The sequence below is a fragment of the Desmodus rotundus genome, chromosome 9 (genome assembly GCF_022682495.2).
Source record: "Desmodus rotundus isolate HL8 chromosome 9, HLdesRot8A.1, whole genome shotgun sequence".
NCBI lineage: Eukaryota > Metazoa > Chordata > Mammalia > Chiroptera > Phyllostomidae > Desmodus > Desmodus rotundus.
Genome location: NC_071395.1, coordinates 36,766,959 through 36,786,083, shown reverse-complemented (window position 1 = coordinate 36,786,083; position 19,125 = coordinate 36,766,959). Strand labels below are relative to the sequence as shown.

The 19,125-nt window shown below is 57.8% G+C and overlaps 2 protein-coding genes across 9 annotated transcripts; one reads left to right on the top strand and one right to left on the bottom strand.

The window, feature by feature from the left end:
* Nucleotides 1-1,778: 1,778 nt before the first annotated feature.
* Nucleotides 1,779-13,096, top strand: RNF126 (ring finger protein 126). Of its 8 annotated transcripts, none has more exons than XM_053910522.1 (10): nt 1,826-1,961; nt 5,684-5,757; nt 8,705-8,763; nt 9,126-9,189; nt 9,515-9,759; nt 10,827-10,899; nt 10,969-11,038; nt 11,781-11,874; nt 12,111-12,226; nt 12,322-13,096. In XM_053910522.1, the coding sequence occupies exons 4-10, from the start codon at nt 9,137-9,139 to the stop codon at nt 12,469-12,471; spliced, it is 801 nt and encodes a 266-aa protein (XP_053766497.1). In that variant the 5' UTR covers nt 1,826-1,961; nt 5,684-5,757; nt 8,705-8,763; nt 9,126-9,136; the 3' UTR covers nt 12,472-13,096. The 8 variants fall into 8 exon arrangements, 7 of the variants coding, with proteins under 7 accessions (XP_053766496.1, XP_053766495.1, XP_053766494.1 ...); XM_053910524.1 differs by having other exon boundaries at nt 9,087-9,189; XM_053910523.1 differs by having other exon boundaries at nt 9,063-9,189.
* Nucleotides 12,585-19,125, bottom strand: FGF22 (fibroblast growth factor 22). The gene is made up of 5 exons (XM_045202252.2): nt 19,006-19,125; nt 17,273-17,543; nt 14,845-14,951; nt 14,543-14,671; nt 12,585-12,632 (listed from the first exon to the last, which is right to left on the bottom strand). The coding sequence occupies exons 1-5, from the start codon at nt 19,123-19,125 to the stop codon at nt 12,585-12,587; spliced, it is 675 nt and encodes a 224-aa protein (XP_045058187.2).

Sequence of the window (19,125 nt, the reverse complement as noted above, 5' to 3'; positions counted from 1 at the left end):
TGTGGCTACCCATGTGTGCCTCAAGCCTCATATAATCCTAAAACCTTGGGAGGCAGTTTCTGCCACCTGCCCAGAGAGGTCAAGCAACTTGCCCAGGGTCACATAGCCAGTGTAGTGTGTGGAATTTGAACGTGAGCGTGTTGGCCCCGAGGTCTCCTGGGTGGTACCTCACATACTTCTGCAGAATAAATGCCTTGGGTGGCACCTCATATACTTCTGCAGAATGAATGAATGAATATTGGAGGTGTGACGTGAGCCAGGAGCTGGGCACAGAAGCCTGAGGCAAAGGACTGCTCCTCCAGGACCTGAGGGTTCCTGGATTCCCAGTGATGGGGCCGGTGCGCACTCTAGTGGTCAGAGTAGGAATGGCTTAGAATCACCTCTGAGCCTCGAGGAGGGATTCAGACGGTGGTTGGCAAACAAATGCCTGTCCCTAGCCTCTTGACATTCAAGATCGTACTCCATACGCTCGGATTTTTATTTCCTCAACACCCTGGCTCCGACTCCCCCGCCCGTAGGAAGCGCTGTCTGTCTTCCCAGGAAGAGCCAGGGCCACCCTCAGGTCCCATCCTCTGGCTCAGCCTCAAGGGTCTGGGGGTGTTTGAACACATCTCAGCAAGGGTACCCTTGTCCCCCCCAGCAAGCGTATTTTCCCTTTTCAAAGAGTATTATCCTTTTCTTTTTAAAAAATTATTTTATTGTTGTTCAATTACAGTTGTCTGCATTCCCCGCCCCCTCCTCCCCAGCCAAACCCACCTCCCTCCCTCCCTTCCCTCCACCCTCCTCCTTGGTTTTGTCCATGTGTGCTTTATAGTAGTTCCTGAAAACCCTTCCCCCATTATTGCCACCCTCCTCCCCTCTGGTTACTGTCAGACTGTCTTAATTTCAATGTCTCTACTTGAATTTTGTTTGCTTTTTTTCTTTTGTTGATTATGTTCCAGTTAAAGGTGATATCATATGGTATTTGTCCCTCCCTGCCTGGCTTATTTCACTTAGCATAATGCTCTCCAGTTCCATCCATGCTGTCGCAAAGGGTAGGAGCTCCTTCTTTCTCTCTGCTGTGTAGTATTCCATTGTGTAAATGTACCATAGTTTTTAGAGTATTACCCTTTTCATTGTCGTTTCCCCTGCTGTGTCCTTGCAGCCAGGTGCTCAATGAATGTTTGTTGAGTAGATAAAGAAATAAATGCATGATTGGGCTGGAACCTCCCTTGATCCAGGAATGAGTCTCCTGTCTGCATTCATTTAATGAGTGTTTCCGGAATGCCTGTGTATCAAGCACTGTTTTGAGTCCAGCCAGGAACAAAATACAAACATCCCATCTGCTGTGGAGCTGACCGGATAGTTTATGAGGTGGAAATAAGTGCTATTGAGGAGGGAGCCTCAATAGGTTAGATATCTGAAGGACTTGAAAGACATGAGGAAGAAGAACGCCACGCGGGTGTCTGCGGGAACGGTGCACCGGCAGAGGAACAGCCAGTGCAAAGGCCCAGAGGTGAGAGCGCGCCGGTCGCGTCCCAGGACCAATGAAGACAGTGAGAAGAGATATTCAGAGTTGAGGTAGAAGAAATAATGAGGGGAAGTGGGAGCCTTTGGACGTGTAAAGGAGATCGACCTACCCCTGCTCAAGCTGCAAACCTCTTGCTCGGCGCCCCGCTCGGGAGGCTCCTGCACCAAGTTTGCCCCTCGGCGGCCACCGTCGTCCGGGCCAGCCCTGTTTTGCCTGCAGCCAGACTTGCTCCCGCGTTCCCCACTCCACCCCACGCGCTGTGCGTACTATGCGTGCTGTGCGTGAGCGTGCGCGGGCTCGTCGGCCGGCTAGGGAGCAGCAAACGGCCGGCGCCGCCGCGCAGGGGGCGGGCGGCGCGGAGGAGGCGGCGGCGGCCATGGCCGAGGCGTCGCCGCAGCCCGGACGGTACTTCTGCCACTGCTGCTCGGTTGAGATCGTGCCGCGCCTGCCGGTGAGTTCCGAAACGGGCGGTGGGCCCTCTCCTTGGGCTTGGGACGAGCTGGCCAGGCAAGGAAATAGCCCCGGCGGCGTTGGCCCGCGCCTCCGCGGAGGTTTCCGAGGCGGAGCCTGTCCCCGGTGGTGCAGCGGTGCCGGTGATACCGATCCGCGGGTTCCCGCCCAGTGAGGCTGCTGCGTACCCGACGGGGAAACGGAGGCCCGTAGAGGCCGCGTGACCTTCTCCATCGCGTCGCCCAGGAGGAAGCGGGATGCCGGAGGAGAGGGGATCGGGGATCGGGGGCCGTTCCCTGAGCGCGTCGACGGCGCCGCACCTCCTTGCAGGCTGTCCAGTGGAAGTCTCCAACGCCACCCCCGCCTGCCCCCTCCCCGTTCTTGGATTTCCAGAAGAGTGGCTGTGGTTCTGCCCGGGTCTGACAGCTGCTGCAAGGCTGCGTTCTTGCGCTTCCCTGGGGCTTTGGCCCAACCTGTGGCCCGGTATTGACTCCTGCTTATTTAGGCCAGTGTCTCACAAGATGGCCTAATAGTTCCGTGTGGTGCAAGAGAGGGCTGCAGACAGGTTTCCAGGCCCTCTGGAATGGGACCAGTGTTCCCTTGCCCCTGGCTGACCCGTTCCCACTTCACAGGTGGAAAAACAGGCCCACGGTGGCTTAGGCCGGTCCGGTCCTGACGTTTGCAACTGGGCCGGCTCACGGGAAGCAGGTGTGGGATCTGGAAGTGGGGAGGATTTGGTGAGCACCTACGGGGTGCGTTCCTTGTACTTTACTTCCCCACAGTCACCTGGCTGGTGGTTGGGAGAGCCTGTTTTGATTTCAGAGCCACACTATTAGTCCTTCCTTTCCAGCTGTGGGGTTCCCTGGGAAGAGGAATTGCTATTGGGAGGGGACCAGGAGGAGCCAGGAGAAAGAGTCTGTGGCATCGTGCCAAATACAGAAGAGAAAAGGAGCTAGAGCCTGGGTTTGGAGAGTCGTGCCTAGGCCCAGGGGCAGAGAACGGGTGGGGGTGGTGTGGCTTCCAGAGACAAGGGGATTCCCCACCTCCTCAGGGGAAGGGGAATACAAAACGAAAGCTCACATGGGCTAGCAGAGACATGGGGAGCGAGAATTGGCCCCACTCCAGTCTCCCGGAAGTCTTGCTTTTGCCTCTTCCGGTTTCCTGCACGCCCCAACCCTGGGTCTGTCTTTCTCCACCATAGCAGGAAGGGGCTGGTCACCTGATAGCTCACCAGCCTGGATTAGTTGCATGCAGACCCTTACAGGTGGTGTGAGCCTCAGGATCGGTCCTGGGTCTTAGGCTCACCCCAAAGCAGCTTGTCTAGAACCATCAGGAAGCTGGAAGCTGAGGCTACAGCTAGGCTGGGGCCAGCGCAGGGCCTGGGTCCTGGCCTGGTGTGGCCACTCCTGGCCTGGTGTGGCCACGGACCAAGAGGACCCTGACCTCTTCCGTTACTGGGCTGATGAGGACATTTTTAGTCACAATCCAGTGGTGACAAGGTAGCCATGACCTTTACCTTCAGAGTTTATAGGCTGGTCAGGGAGCCAACCTTGAATTGTCAAAATATTTAGTCAGGAATGTTGGTAAACATCATAAGACCAACTATGACAGGGAGGAGGCGTCCATGTGGTGGGAGGGCACTTGGAATGGGGTTCAACAAGGCTCGGTAGCAACAGGGTGATTTTATCGTTAAGGGGCACGCCTGATGTTTTCAGGGAGGGAAAGCTGGCTCTTGGTAACAGCTGGAGGTCCTAACTAGCACTCGCCCCTGAAACTGGGGCTTCTGTTTGGGGGAAACTAGCCCACTGTGTCTGCTGTAAGATGCTTGTGCTGGTTTCTGTACAGCTCCTACTACTATTGTGACAGGAACTAGCTGTTGTCACCGTAGCACCTTCTCAGGCACCCTGGGCTTGGGCTTTCCTCTACCCGCAGGGCTTGGCTGTAGGATCAGGCTGAGGCTGCCCCCAGCTGCTGCGCTTCTCAGCTGAGATTTTCTGGGTGAGGTGTTCAACCTCCCCGGGCCTCAGTCTGCTTGCTGTCAGATGGGTTTGATGAGATCATCCTCATTTGCTCCATGAGGTCCAGTGGGAGTACACGTGTGCAGAGGAGCCTAGCGCCTGGCTCCCAGAATGTACAGGGAGAGGCGGGTGGCCTAGCTGGAGTGCTGCATGTGGGAGCAGGAACCAGACAGGCCAGCTGGCTCGGAGGCCCTGAGGCTGGTGCACATGCCCAGACGGATCCTTCCCTGGAAACGGGATTGCTGGCGACGTGGTGGATGTGCAGGTCCTGCATAGGAACCTGCTGCACCCAACACCCTTGGGCTTGTGCAGAGGTCAGTCCTCCTTCAGTGCAGGTTCTTGCATACCTGTTGCGTCTGTGGGAGATGGAATCTCAGTATCTATTGATGGTGTCAGAAGCAGCCTGGGAAGACGGAGGAAGTTTGAGTTAGGTGGGTGCTGCGGGTTAAACCGTGTGTTGGGGCTGTATGTGTACGATGTGCGCTTGGCTGGCAGAAGTAGGCCTTAGGTGGCACCAGGTCCTGGCAGGGCTCTGCACTCCAGCATCAGCCGTGTGCGTAGGGCTTGCGGAGGCATGGGGTCACAGACGGGGTGTGAGGAACAGGGATGAGGCTCGGTCAGCTTTCTCATGGGGTCTCTCTCTGCCCAGTGACATTGGAGGGGGGCCACATGGGGTGAGGGAGCAGCAAGTGTACCCCTGGGGTCCAAGGGCTGTAGGGGTCTCATATTATCTGTATTTGGTTCTGTGCCCATGCACCCCTGCTGCAGCTCTGTCCTGCTTGGGGCCTGTGCTGCACCTGGAGCTCTGCTTCTTCTGAGGGGCCTGGGCCCCAGAGGCCAATGTCACTGTAGAGTGGGTGAACATCCGGGGCCAGGCATCTCTCCAGCTCCCACCTCAGTTCCCTCAACTTCACTGTATGCCCCTGGCCGTGGACCCTGTGTGTATGTGTGGCCACAGTTAGGGTAAAGGCTGATGCCCACCCTTAGGGCTGGCCCTGGTGACCTTGGCCTCTGTATCTGTCAAAGCCCCCATGTCCTCCCTGTGCCCAAGGAAGGGCCAGATAGCACCTCCTGGGCACGCCCTGGGGGCCTAGTGCATGGAGTGAGTGCTCAGTGAATTTAGCATCTATGTGTCATCCTTGATGCTCTGGCCAGTGCTGTTGCCATGGTGATGGTGCTGGTGTGGGGCCCCTTACCTTTCTCCCCTCTCTCTGAGGGGAGAAGTAACTAATTTGCCACAAGTCATTGGCTAGAAATAGGTGCTCAAAAGTTAGGGCCCAGCAAGCAGGTTGTTCCTCACCACCTGAAAGGGGAGCAGTCGCCTTGGCCCTGTTGCCAGAGGCAGGTTCTGTCCTATGGGAGGGGTTCCTTCATCTCACGGTCCCCTTGCTGGGCTGTGGGTTTCTACCGTTGGCTACTCTGATTTAGTAAAAATCTCTGGGACGTGCTCTCCGAGGAGGAGAGCATTGGGAGACCCCTGGTTCTGGCTCCTTCCCCACCGCCTGCAGGCAGAGGCTGGAGGCCTGCTTCAAGTCTGGGGCAGCCCACAGCTCACACAGGCCGCTGTGAACTCAACATGGGTTCTCTCCAGAGCAGAGTACAGAGGCAGGGCCTGGCTGTGACCCACTGTTAAACCGCAGCCCTCAGGTCCTTAACGGTTGCCGGATTTCAGAGCCCTGGGGTTGAGGCCATCCTCCGTTTACAGGTGGGGAGACCGAGGATTGCAGCCAGGAGGTGACGTTTGAGCAGAGACCCAGCTTCCGTGAGGGGGCCAGCCAGGTAGATATATGGGGAAGAGCGCTCCTGCAGAGGGGCTGGTGTAAGGCTGCCAGGGGGAGAGGGAGAGGGAGAGGGTGAGGGCTGAGGCAGTCTGGACTGGGGTCTGGAGGGGTGGAGGGTGGAACTGTGGGAGTGGCCGGACCAGATTGTTCTGGAGCTGACCGTTTGCTGATTGTGCTCTGTGCTGAGATGGGGCGGTGATGTGTGAACAGAGTGGCTGGGTTCAGGGAGGTGTGGGGACCTTGAAGGACAAGAATGATGCACAGGCTGCATGGGCCCAGAGCTGCAGCGAGCCATAAGTGGGCGAATAGTTCTGACTGGTGTGGCTCAGTGGGTTGGGCGTCGTCCCACAAACCGAAAGGTCACTGGTTTGATTCCTGGTCAGGGCATGTGCCTGGGTTGTAGGCCAGGTCCTTGGTTGGGGGCGTTCAAGAGGCAACCAATTGATGTTTCTCTCCCTTTCTTTCTCCGTCCCTTCCTCTCTCTCTAAAAATAACTAAATCAGATTTTTTTTTTAAAGTGGGAGAATGGGTTGCCTATTTCCAGCAGGTCAAACTGAGGTTCAGGCTGAGGCCACGTGGCATATCTGCAGGATGGGAGTGGGGGCTCCTCCAGGATTTGGTGAGAGCTCAGGCCTTCCCGTGGGCCCGGAGCTGAGGGGTTCCCTTCCTTGGGTAGACACCTGGTGGCGGGCAGACCGGAGTTCAGGTCTGTCTGACTTTGCCATGTTTGTGGGGGTGTCTGGTTCCCCACATTCCAACTGCGGCCAGCCAGGCTCCTCTGCAGCCCCATTTCCCCATGGGCCTGTTCACAAAGCCGCCTGTAGCTGTGTGAAACCTTGAAGTAAACACCCGGCTGCTGCCGCCAGGAGGGCGGTAGGAGGAGCTCCTGAGTGGCAGCCCACTGGCCTCGAGTCCCGTGTAGGGTTGTGACTCTCATGGTCACTCACTGTGGTGGAGCTGTCCCTCGTCCCCGTGCCCCTCCTCAGGAATGCAGAGGCTGTCCTCACCGTTATGACCCAGTTAAAGTGTACACTTCACTGGGGTCCCATACCTGGGGCCCCACACCCATCCCCTCTGTCTGGTTCCAGAACATTTCATTACCCCAAAAGAAACCTCTCTCCATCAGCAGTTACCTTGTCCCCTCCCCAGTCCCTGACAACCACTGACCCACTCTCTGTCCCTGTGGATTTGCCTGTTCTGGAGATTTCACGCAAATGCACAGCCTTTTGTGTCTGGCTTTTCCCACTGAGCACCACGTGTTCAAGGCCTGCCCACGCTGGAGTGGGTGTCAGAGCTTCGCTCCTTTTCACAGCTGGGTGATGTTCCAGTGTGCGGGTGACAACATTGTGCGTTGATGGAGGGACATTTGGGTTGTTACCACGTTGTGGCTCTTGTAAACTGAGCCACGGATTGCTTGTATCGGGTTCTTTGTGGGCGCGTTTCAATTTCTCTTGGGCGGACACATAGCAGTGGCACTGCAGGGTCACGTGGTGGCTGCGGGACCTGTGGAAGCCCTGCTTGCTCCCTGTGTTGTAGAGAGACTGCCCACTGTGTGTTCCCACTAGCGTGTCGGAGGGCCTGGTGCCTCCGCGTCCTTGCCAGCACTTGCCACCGCTGCCTGCGTGTGGTCATCCTGGGAGTGCACAGCGTGTCTCACGGATCGCAACCTGCGTTTCCTGGTGCCTGGTGGTATCCGGCGTCTTTCTACGGGCAGTGGCCATCTGTGTATCTGAAGAAATGATTCTTTAGTCATTTTTTAAATGGGTTGTTTGTTTTTTTATTGTTGAATTGTAAGAGTTCTTGATTTAGTTTGGATACAAGGCCCCACGCTCTGTGCAGCTCCCACCTGCCCTCCCCACGTTGCTTCGGCAGCTTTGTGTTTGACAGCGGGGCAGGTGAGAGGGACCAGGCGTGCTCTGTGTGGTGTGGCACCCACTGTCCAGCTGCAGGTGCTTGGCACCCCCCCCATGGGGTTGCTCCTAGAGAGGTCACTGTCACATAGGGCACTTCTGAAATGTCACCTTGGGCAGAAGTAGGCCTTGTACCTGTCTTGTCTCCTGTCTGACTTTAGGGACCCCTCTGCTAGCCCTGACCTGCACATGCCCAGTGCGCGCCATGTGCTCTGGGCTTGTTTCAGGCCCATCAGCCTGGTTGGGTCTCACACACCCTGTGCCAGGGGCCCATCCTGCGTTCTTCCCTCAAGACATCACAGTCTCTGCCATCACACTTGGGGAGGGAGGGATACAGGGGGTGTGGCCAGCAAGGATGGGCCACATTCCAGCTTAGGATGGTAGGTCTTGTGTCAGGACTGCCAGAATGTTCCAGAAATGCCACTGTGGGGCCGGTCCCTGTGCCCTCAGTGGCTGCTTTCCTGGGAGCTGACCTGCTCTGAGGCCCAGAGAGCCCTGGAGGCCCCACAGACAGGCTCCCGGTCCAGCCCTCTGGAGTGTAGGCTCAGGCGCCTGCCCAGGGCCACGTCTCCATAGTGTGTGCGGTGTCACTCAGAACATTCTCGTGAACAGCTTGCTAGACCCACATTAGCTGGCCTCTGCTTGCTGCAGGCCTTGTCAAGAGCCTTCATCAGCCGATATGCTGAGTGGACACTCTGCAACTCCGTGGGCAGCCAGGAAGGTCACCTGCAGAGGAGCAGGTCGAGGGACAGAAGTCGGAGCTGTGGCTGATGGATGTCCGTGCCCGAGCTCTGCATATGCCCATCAGCCGGGCCTCTGCCGGGTCTGACTCTGGACTGGAGCATTTTCACAGATGGGTTTCTTGAGGTGACGTCCATCCTGGGCCTCACTCCTGTTCTCTGCTGCTTGCTGTGGGCGAGGCTGGGGCTGAAGGTGTGTCCTGCTCCAGGCAGGGGTGTCCAGTGAGCTTCCGGATGCAGATGACACGGGGGCTGGGACACTGAGATCACACTCCCCTGCTCTCTCCTCCTGCAGGATTACATCTGCCCACGATGTGAGTCTGGTTTCATCGAGGAGCTTCCGGAGGAGACCAGGTAACGCAGCCCCTTGGTTACAGAGGCCTTGGGCCCAGGTGCCTACTGGTAGACCCCAGGCCGCTAGGGCGAGAGAGTGGAGGTATGATGAGGGACAAGCAAGCGCAGCAGCCAGTGCTGGTTCAGAACCGTCTCGTGGGCAGAGCCTGGGAGGGCCATGTCGGGCAGGGGGTGGGATCTGGGCAGTGCCCTGGAGTCCCCGGGCAGCCAGATGTTGAGATAGTCTCCACTCTCCTTATTTGGGATGAGGGCAGGGACTGCAGAGGGCAGAGAGTGACCCTGAGGCCCGTGGGGGTCAGGCAGGGGTCCTGCCTCTTCTCCAGCGGGTCACCCCACTGCTGACTTGCACCGTGTCCACCCAGGAGTACAGAGAATGGTTCCGCTCCCTCCACAGCCCCCACAGACCAAAGCAGGCAGCCATTCGAGGTGAGTTGACTGGCCTCCCCTGACAAGGGACCATGCCCCCCCGTGGCTGAAGAACAGGCTCAGCCCCTCGTCCTGCAGGCGGTTGTTTGCTCTCTGGGAGACTCCCACCCTGCGCCGCAGCAGGCAGGGCTGTCCTCCCTGACCCCTGGTCCTCCTGAACTTCCCTTCCTGGGCCCCTCCTCCCCTCCCATGTCCCACACATGTGCCAAGATTTCCCTGGTGTCTCCCTGTCCCCTCGAAGTGCTGAGCCTAGGACAGTGGCCACAGTGGGGAGGAACTGTGGCACCCATGCAAGGGGCCCACAGTCACGGCCTTCCTCCTGCAGAACATGGACCAGTACCATTTCATGCTGCCTCAGAACTTCGGGCAGTTTGCTTTCGGCATCTTTGACGACAGCTTTGAGATCCCCACGTTCCCCCCAGGGGCACTGGCCGACAGTGGCAGGGACCCTGAGAGCCGGCGGGAGAGAGAGCAGCAGTCCCGGCACCGGTATGGCGCCCGGCAGCCCCGAGCCCGCCTCACCCCGAGGCGGGCCCCCAGCCGGCATGAAGGCGTCCCCACGCTGGAAGGGTGAGGGGGCTAGGTGTGGCTGGAGGGGGGGTTGCTCTTGGGGGCTTCCAGCCTACCACACCCCACCAGGCAGAGCAGCAGTTTGCCCATCCAGAAGATTTTGTGGGCGTAGAGCTGCGGGTGCTGCCTCTGAGCAGGGCAGTACCCGCTTGGGTTCTGGCAGAGCTAGCCAAGCCCACCGTGCAAAATGGGGTGGTGCAGGTGGGGGTCAGGGCCCTGGCAGGGTCAGGGAGGTGAGGGAGCTGAAGTGTGGCTCAAGGACCTGGACAGAGCTAGGGGTCCTCATGTCCACTGGGTGTCCCCATCGTCCTTTTAAGCATGCTCATTGGCTTGGGCATGGCTGGTTCACCTTCGGTTCTTTGTCCTGAGCTGCAACTGGCAGGCAGCTCTTAGCACCCCAGCCCCTCCCACACGCTGGTTGTCACCAGAACAGCTTCTTTTTAGTTTGCAGACAGCACAGGAGAAGGACTCAGAATAAAAACTGGACAGTTCTTACAGGCCCCGCCCCTCCAGAAGAGGCGGGGCTAGGCTCCTCTTGTCTCTGAGATGGCCTTGACTGTACACGGAGAAGCACTTGTGTCACAGTGGGCTTAAACCCACGTGGAGCTTATCCATTTTCCTCACTGTGAGCTGGAGGCCCAGCCCACCGCTAATGCTCTAGCTGTCTCCTGTTTGAGTGGCACCCACGTGCCACTGACCCTGGGCTCTGGGTCCACCAGTACCTAGGCTGGATGTTCCGGGGCTGCTGGGAACAACAGGGCTGACCCCACAGCTCTCATGACCTCCAGGATGTTCCCTAAGTTGTGTCGTGGGGGTTGGGTGTGTGACAGGGCCATTGGCACCGTCCTGGCCTTGGGGCATTCTGGCCTGGAATTCAGCGAGAGAAATGCCTCTCTGGGTCCCTCTTGTGTTTCATTCTTGTTTCTCACCACAAATCTCACTGGTTGAAAGCACACCCTTTAAACGCTGTGCATTTAGAAGCTGGGCCCCAGTTTCCTGTGTGTCCTCCTGGGGTGCCTTCGTCCTGGGAAAGTGCTGATTGCATGCCTGGCCTTGCTGTGTTCCAGGATCATCCAGCAGCTGGTCAACGGCATCATCACTCCAGCCACCATCCCCAACCTGGGCCTGGGCCCCTGGTGAGTAGGTGGGCGGGTCCCCCAAGCCCCACCCAGCCCCTCTGCCACTTGAACCCCGCACGTCTCTGCCCAGGGGTGTCCTGCACTCAAACCCGATGGACTACGCCTGGGGGGCCAACGGGCTGGATGCGATCATCACGCAGGTATGGGGTGGGTCTCCCCAGGTGGTACTAGGGGCATCACATCTTTCCTTCAGATGGGACTAGGAGTTTTGACAGGCCCGTAACCCCCTGGAGCACTGAGAGGACTGTGGGAGTATGGTCCTGGTAGAGTGCGTCTCTGGTGTGAACACTTTGCTTCCCAGCTCCCCACCTCTGTGTAACTTCCATTCTGGGCCTAGGGCACACCAGCCAAACGATTTCTCCTGGCACAGGACCACTGTGGAGCAGGCAGCCACGTGCTGGCGTTGTGGGTCCTGGCTGTGTCCCATGTGGGATTCCACGTTCTCCCCAGCCTGTCCCGAGACGGGTGTTCACTGTGATCTTGGTGGCACTTGTGAGGCAGGAACATGGCCACTTTCAGGGCTGCTTGTCAACGATCCCTTGCATATTGTGTCTCTGGCGGGATTGGCCCTGTGGTTCTAGCTGATGCCCTATAGGGTGCAGGATCGTGTGAGCCTCTGGGTGGGACCCTCGGCCCCAAGGCCCGGTCTTCCCACCCTGGCTGTGAGGGGACGATGACTAGATGAGCGAACAGCGGGCTGGGCCTATGACTGGGCCTCATAGGGTACCTGACCTCTGACTCCCAAGTGGGGGTTCTGGGGGACCAGAACAAACACGGCCTCGGTGCTTTTGCAGGTAACCCAGCCTTGCATTTCAGAGTCCAGCGGGGCGAGGGGCCCCGCCCGCCGACCGAGCTCCTGCACTCTGGCCTCTTGTCTTTCAGCTCCTCAATCAGTTTGAAAACACGGGCCCCCCGCCCGCAGACAAAGAGAAAATCCAGGCCCTCCCCACTGTCCCTGTCACTGAGGAACATGTAGGTACGTGGCCCTTAGTCACCCAGCTTCTTTTCAAGATACTTTCCTTGGGACTTTTCTGTTGGACTAAAGGTCAGCTTGAAGGGGAGGCTTTATCAGTGTCCCCTTTGTTCCCCTGGGACACAGGACTCAGGACACAGCGTCTCTCCCTCCCCTGGGTCCAGGGTGGCCCTGGATGAGCAGACTCCCCAGTGGGACACCTTCGGTCGGGGGTGTCACAGGTTTCCCGCTTCCCACAGGCTCTGGGCTGGAGTGCCCCGTGTGCAAGGACGACTACGAGCTGGGTGAGCACGTGAGGCAGCTGCCCTGCAACCACCTCTTCCACGATGGCTGCATCGTGCCCTGGCTGGAGCAGGTGAGCGGGTGGGTGGCCAAGGCCATGGCCTGTCCCACCCCTGCCCCCCGCCGGCCTCTGAACTGCTTCCCTCTCCTTACTCTGTCCCCACAAAGCATGACAGCTGTCCCGTCTGCCGAAAAAGCCTCACAGGACAGAACACAGCCACCAACCCCCCAGGCCTCACTGGGGTGAGCTTCTCCTCCTCTTCGTCATCGTCCTCCTCCAGCTCGCCCAGCAATGAGAACCCAGCAAGCAACTCCTGAGTCCCCCCGCCAGTCCCCAGAGTAAGCACAGGACCCCAGCCAGCCCAGGCCTGGTGGGCATGGGGACACCAACATCCTGGAGCCCAGGAGGTGCCCCCTACCCGTCTCGGCTCTCATACCACCATGGCTCCCATGGACTCTGGTGCCAGCTGTGCCCCCAGCTGTGGGCAGAGGCTCAAAGGACCCACTGCCTCCAGGTTGTGGAGGAAGCCTGGCCCTCCCCCAGGAACTTCTCTTGAAGGGCTGGGCACAGAGGTGTGCAGGGCACATGTCGCCCCCAGGCGTCCCCAGCATCCCCCGTCTCATCTGTCTCTAACTTCACCCTCTACATGTTGAACAGCGGAAAGGTTTTTATAATTTTAAATTATTACTGCTTTGAAATAAATGGACATTAGCTTACACACAGCCCTGCATGATCTGTGTAAAGACGGGGTGGAGCCACTCACCCGGGGTCTTGGCCCCACCAGATAGGCCAGCAGTCCCCACCCTGAGTGCGGGGGGCTCGGGACCACAAGGATGACCAGCAACAAAACTGAACAAAACTGCTCTGACAGACGTTTTTTTAAAGGAAAAAATACATGTATCTTGAAAGTTATTTAAAAAATACACCTACTTAGAAAGAGAAGCAAGTGGTTCGCATTTTCCTTCTGCGCCGAACCCTAGAGTTGTGCCCCTTGAGCACCAGCCAGCACCACCATGCCAAGCCAGAACCCTGAATGGGGGCTGGCAAGGTTCGGTAAGAAAGGTGCAGGAGGTCACTGCATCTGAAATGTGGGGCTGAGGAACCCCAGTGTGCTGAGCTGTGTGGTGGGGTCTTCCCAGCTTGCCCTTCCTGCAGCTGATGGGGTTTCATGTACAAAGGCCACTTCGGAGTGCAGGGTCACCCGGGTAAACCACTGGCCCTGACCACAGTGAGGGTCCACTCTATACCCGCCAGGTAAGTGACCCTCGACTTTGTTTTCTGTATTTTAAGTGGTAGGAGGAGGCTGGGAGGGGTGAGAGTCTTCACCCCCACTCCCAGGGACTGTTACCTGCCTCAAGAAGAATGTTCTACCTTGGCTGGGAGGGGCTCCCATGTTAGCCCCCCATGGGGTAGCTCCATGGGGTAAATGGCATCATCATCCCCACTTGATAGAAGGGGAAACAGGCCCAGGGTGGAATTGCCTGGCCCAAGGCTGCTGAACTCCCTCAGCCCTGGGGTAGGGGCTCAGGGGTGCTGGGGGGTTGGTGGGCACTCCCCCAAGCACAGCACTCCGTGTCCCCTCTCTTCCCCCAAGCCTGTGGAGGGTGCTGACCCCGAAGCCCCTCGGCCTGCACACAGCACCCCTGCCCCCTGAAGAGCTCAGGAGCTCTGAAGACATTGCTCGATTTCAGACCCCTTGTGTGTGTTTCTACAGCTGCTGTGACAAATCACCAAAACTTTGTGGCTTAAACCACACACATTCATTCTCCAGCAGTTCTGAGATCAGGAGCCTTACGTACGTCTCACGGGCTAACCCAGGTGTGGGCAGGGCAGCCTCTTCCATCTCTCACTCAGACCCTCCTCCCTCTTATGAGGACCCTAGGATGACACTGGGCCCCCTGGAAATTCAGGGTGACCCCCATCTCAGGCCTTGACTTAATCCTGCCTGCCAAGTCCCTTTGCCATCCTGTAGCATGTCCATGTTGCCCTCTCTCCTCTGGCCCCTAGACCCCCTCTCAACCCCTGGCTCCCCCACTCCTTGCTGCCTCAACACTCCAGTGGATTCCCACTGCTGAGCCTTTGACAGGCTGTCTTCCAGCCTGGAGTGCCCTTCCCAGACACAGCTGAATCCTGTTTCTAATCCAGGAGGTGCATTGCTGGGCTCTTCACTACCCAGCTCGTGACTGGACACCTCCAGCCCCTGCCCAGCTGAGTGTCCAGCCCCCTCTCTGACTCAGATGAGGGCTGGGCCACTTCTGTGGGGTTCCTCGCAGGTTCCCCAGAGCCCTGCACACAGGCACTCAATGCTTGTGAAATGAATGAGTGACCAAGCATCATGGCTTGGCCACAGCCTGGGTAGCCTCCAGCCCCTGGTCCCTGGCCACCTGCCCAGGTGTCTTCTGGAATTTCGTCTAGCTGTTCCTCACAGCCCCTCAGGGCCTCAGGGACCATGATAGGCAGGAAGTGGATGGGTAGGTGGTGCCGCCTGGTCTGGCCACCGAATTGCGGGCACCCTGCCTGCCAGCGCCATGGTGACACCAGCGAAGTGAAGCATAGGTATTGTAGCTGTTCTCAATGTGCTCCTGGAACCCACTGCGGGCAGTGTAGACCCATTGCAGGGGCCAGGCACATGAGGTGGCCGCCAGAGCCCCGTTTCCTGCCAGTGCCTGCCCACCGCCCGCCAGCCCCACCGTGCACCTGTAGAGGTGGACCTGGTGCTTTATGACCACAAAGAAGCTGATGTGCACAGCCCTGAGCGCCTTGATGCCCGTGCAGTTGGAGCAGATCTCAATAATGCCTGCTGGGAGGGGCTCAGTCAGGGCCCTTGGCCATCATCTGCTCATCATCTGCTCCTCCCCATCCATCCATCCATTCATTCATTCAACATTCACCAAGCACCAACTATGTTGTCTGGCTCTGTGCTGGGTGTGGGGACACACTGGGGACCACACAAGCCCAGTCAGGAGTTGTCCCAAGGATGTGGCCCTGACAGAGCAGCTGCGGGGCCTCCCTGGGTTCTCACTGCCTTTGCCATGTCTGGCCCTGACTGTAGCCCGCTGCAGCTGTGTGATTCTGTGGAGATGAAACTCCAGAAGGGAGGCACCGTCCAGGCAAAGGTCTGGGGTGGGACACAGGGTATTTATAGAAAAGTGCATTCAACTTGACAGCTGTTAACACTGCTTGAGTGCCAACTGTATGCCAAGCACTGTACCCCACTACGCCCACACAGCAGCTACAGATGAGAGGTGCTGATTGTGCCCACTTCCCAGAGGGGGAAACTGAGGTCTGGGAAGGAGCCGAGCCAGCTTCAGGATCCATCCGTCCACCCATGGGTGACCGTGGGTGATTTCTGCCTGGCTTTGAGCCAGCAAAGCAGGACTTTGGGACAAACCACCATACATACCCTCAGCCCCACCCATGCACTGAGGTCTAATCTGGCGGAGTCAAGGCTTTGCCCTCTGGTCTTCAGTCTGGACTTGGATGCCTGAGGCAACAAGGGGCTCACCCCATCCCCATAGTGCCTTTCACCTGCTGCTTCCTCGGCCAGGCCCCTGGCTCCTCTTGTGCACGGTCAGCTCCTTCTCTCAATAGGAGGCTCAGCTCAAGCCTGCCTCCTTGGAGAGGCCCCCTGGTCACATCTTGTACATCGCCCTGTTGTCATTCTCTGCACCCCATGTGGTCCCCTCTGAAATTATATTACTCATTCACGTGCTTAACTGCTTTGCCCTTTGCTCTGGAACCCCATGACGGTGAGCTCCCCTGGTGCCCAGCACAGGATATAAGAAGTGCCCATTTATTTTTGTTATTTTTATTTTTTTAAAGATTTTATTTATTTACATTTTCTGAGAGAGGGGAAGGAAGGGATAAAGAGAGAGAGAGAGAGAGAGAGAAACTTCAATGTGCCAGAGATGCATGGTTGCCTCTTGCATGCCCCCAAATGGGGACCTAGCCCACAACTCAGGCATGTTCTGTGACTGGGAATCGAACTGGCGACCTTGTAGTTTGCAGGCCGGTGCTCAATCCACTGAGCCACAACAGCCAGGGCAAGGTGCCCATTTAATAACCACCGAATTAATGAAGGATACAAGAACTCCAAGCCCAACCCACACAGAGCCATTCACCATCTGTTACCCCATCACTGCCCAGATGGGGAAATTGAAGCTCAGAGAAAAGCGGTAACTGTCAGGTCACCCAGCAGAGCCAGGCCTCACCCCCAGCCTGAGGCCACCCTTCCTGGCCATGTACACCGCCAGTCAACCGGCCCAGCCAGACCCTTGTCATTGTCCTGGTCTGGTGAACCTAATGAGGGCCTTGGGAGCCCTAGATGAAAGCAGCTAGGAAGGGCAGGGGTGACTATCTGCCCTAATGGGGGTGATTCAGGCAGTGGCCAGCAATTAGCTCCATCACCTAGCTCCTCCAGACCTCAGAGTTGTGAGGAGACTGAGGCAGGCCTGTGGGGTCACCGGCCATCCTGGTCTCCCAGGGGTTCCCAACTCCTTCCTCTTTGCCCCTGCGTCTCCTCTGGCCTCATACATTCCGCAGATACTTATTGAATGCCTATTGTTTACTGGATGGGGCAGCAGGGACAGTGACTCCAACTCGATAAGGTTCTTGGGCATCAAGGAGCCCTAGCAACACCAACCCCTGGCAGTGTGACCCTGGGCAGGTCTTTCCCTTCTCTTCATAGGAAGTTTCGTAGGAAGAAATACAGGGGTCCCCAGCCAGGCAGACTCTGAGTTTTGTTTTGCATTGTGTGAGTTGAGATCTGAGCCCAGCTCTGCTCCATCCCATTGTACAACTTCCTGAGGTCTCAGTTTCCCCTCTGTGAATGGGCCTAGTGACCTCAAACTCAACTATTTTGCAAAGACCCATCTCTGCTACTGAGCCAGTCCTGGAGCTGGGAGCTTCCTCTGTGACCATCTGGGTTTGGCCCATTTTACAGTTGTGGACAATGAGGCCCCAGAAGGGAAATGACTTGGCCATGCAACCACAGGAGGCCCTGGGACTCTCTGTCGCTGAAAGAGGACCCAGCTTATCATTAAGATTATTGCTGCATTTGTTATTGCCAGAACCTCCCTTCCTCCCACCCCCATCACTGGGCAGTCACCCGTGACTCACTGCCAGGGCTGTGGCACCAGTGGGTACCTTGCACGAGGCCGCTGGGGTCCACGCGCAGAAAGAAGTGGGTGGAGAAGAAGAAGCGCCGCCAGTGCACGTCGCCCTCTAGGTGTCGGTAGCTGTGTGGCCTCCTTGGACCGCTTTGAGTCCCCGCAGCGCCCTGAGCTCGCGCCTGCAGCAGCCACGCCAGGCCCAGCCACAGGCAGCTGCGCAAGGCTTCGTCGCCCACTTGCCGTCCTCCGCCCCTGCTTCTTGGAGCAAGGCAGTGGGTCTGCCAATGAGAATGGGAGCTTCCCGCACCGGCCAATAGCGAGCCTTGGGTCGGGGGACAGCAACTCAGGGGCAGGACAACTGGGTGGGGCCAGAACAGGGTGGGTGCCTCTGAATACTTTCCTCCTGCTCTGCGGGAAGGGCGGTGCTTATCTGAGTCCCCGGGTTGGCCTGCGGGGGCTGCAGGGTGTAATTGAGAGAGGGGCACAGACAGAGAGAGAGAGAGAGAGAAACAGAGACAAAGACAGAGAGACATAGAGATAGAGAAAGTGTTAGTGACAGAGATGGAGGGACACTGACAAAGAGACTGGAAGACAGCGACTGAAAGAAGAAAGAAGTGAGAAGAGGCCGAGAAAGGACTGAGAGACACGGAAAGAGACAGAAATACAGATACTGCGAGACACGAAGACAGAAGCTAAGAGAGAGAGCTTCAAAGAGAAACAGACTAAGATGGAGAAATGGAGATTATGAGACACGGGAGAGATGGCCAAGAGAGACAGGGAAAGATACGGAGAGAGACAGATACGGCGAGAGAGAGGATAAGCCGGACAGAGGCAGGGAGAAGTGGAGCTGCTCAGGGGTCAGAGGCTGGGTTGGAATTTCTGGCCTGAGTGTTGTCTGTGCTGGCCAGGCCCCTGGATTGGTCATGCCCAGGTGGAACTTGTCTGCCCTCCAAACTGGAGCTTCCTGAGAGCCAGGCCCCTGGGCAGGAGGCTTCGCTGAGCGGTGGGCATGGAGTGGGGGAGCATGTGCGTGCAGGAGCAGACAAACATTTGGGGGACAGTGTGCGCGCAGGCGTTTGGGCAGGAGGGTGGGTGGAGTGTTGTGGGTGGGTGGACTGGAAGATAGATGATGGGAGGATGGAATCATGGGCATGTCTGTGGCCAGCGGATGGTGACGGAGGCCAGCGCCCCATCCCCAGCAACCAGAACTGCTGTCCTAAGCATTAGGAGCGGGGTGGCCTTGTTTATAAGCATACCTGCTCATCATTTATAGCCCCATCTGAGCCTCACTGGGAGCCACTCCGTGCTGTGGGCCCTGAATGGTGAGTACAGTGAACCTCACAAACTCAGAGCCAAGAGGCACCATTGATAAGTGGGGAAACTGAGGTCTGGGAGGGACAGCAACTTCCCCATGGACCCACACAGGACACATCCCAGGGTTCCAGTCCCTGACCCTCTGCTCCCATCAGCCCAGTCCTACAGCCACAGCCCCAGGTGGCACATTTAAATGGCACCGGGGCGAAGAAAACGTGACAAGCCTGCCCTAATGGAATGCTGGAGGGATAACTGGTCCAGCTGAAAGCTGGGTTGCCTTCCTGATGGCTCTGGGGATTCTCGATCCCTCTTCCTGGCCTCAGGAGGGCCATGCAGGAGCTGTGGCAAATGCCCAAGCCCCAGAACCCCAGGCATGAGATGGGGCAAGGTGCCCCTATGGCCTGGGTCCAGCCCAGCCTGTCTCACCCTACTGGGGGCCCTGAGGCCAACACCTGAGGGCCCCGAGGCCATCACCTCCCCAAGCCTCAGTTCCTTTTCCGAAAAATGGGCCAGGAAATGGCTGGTGTGGCTCAGTTGGTTGGGCAT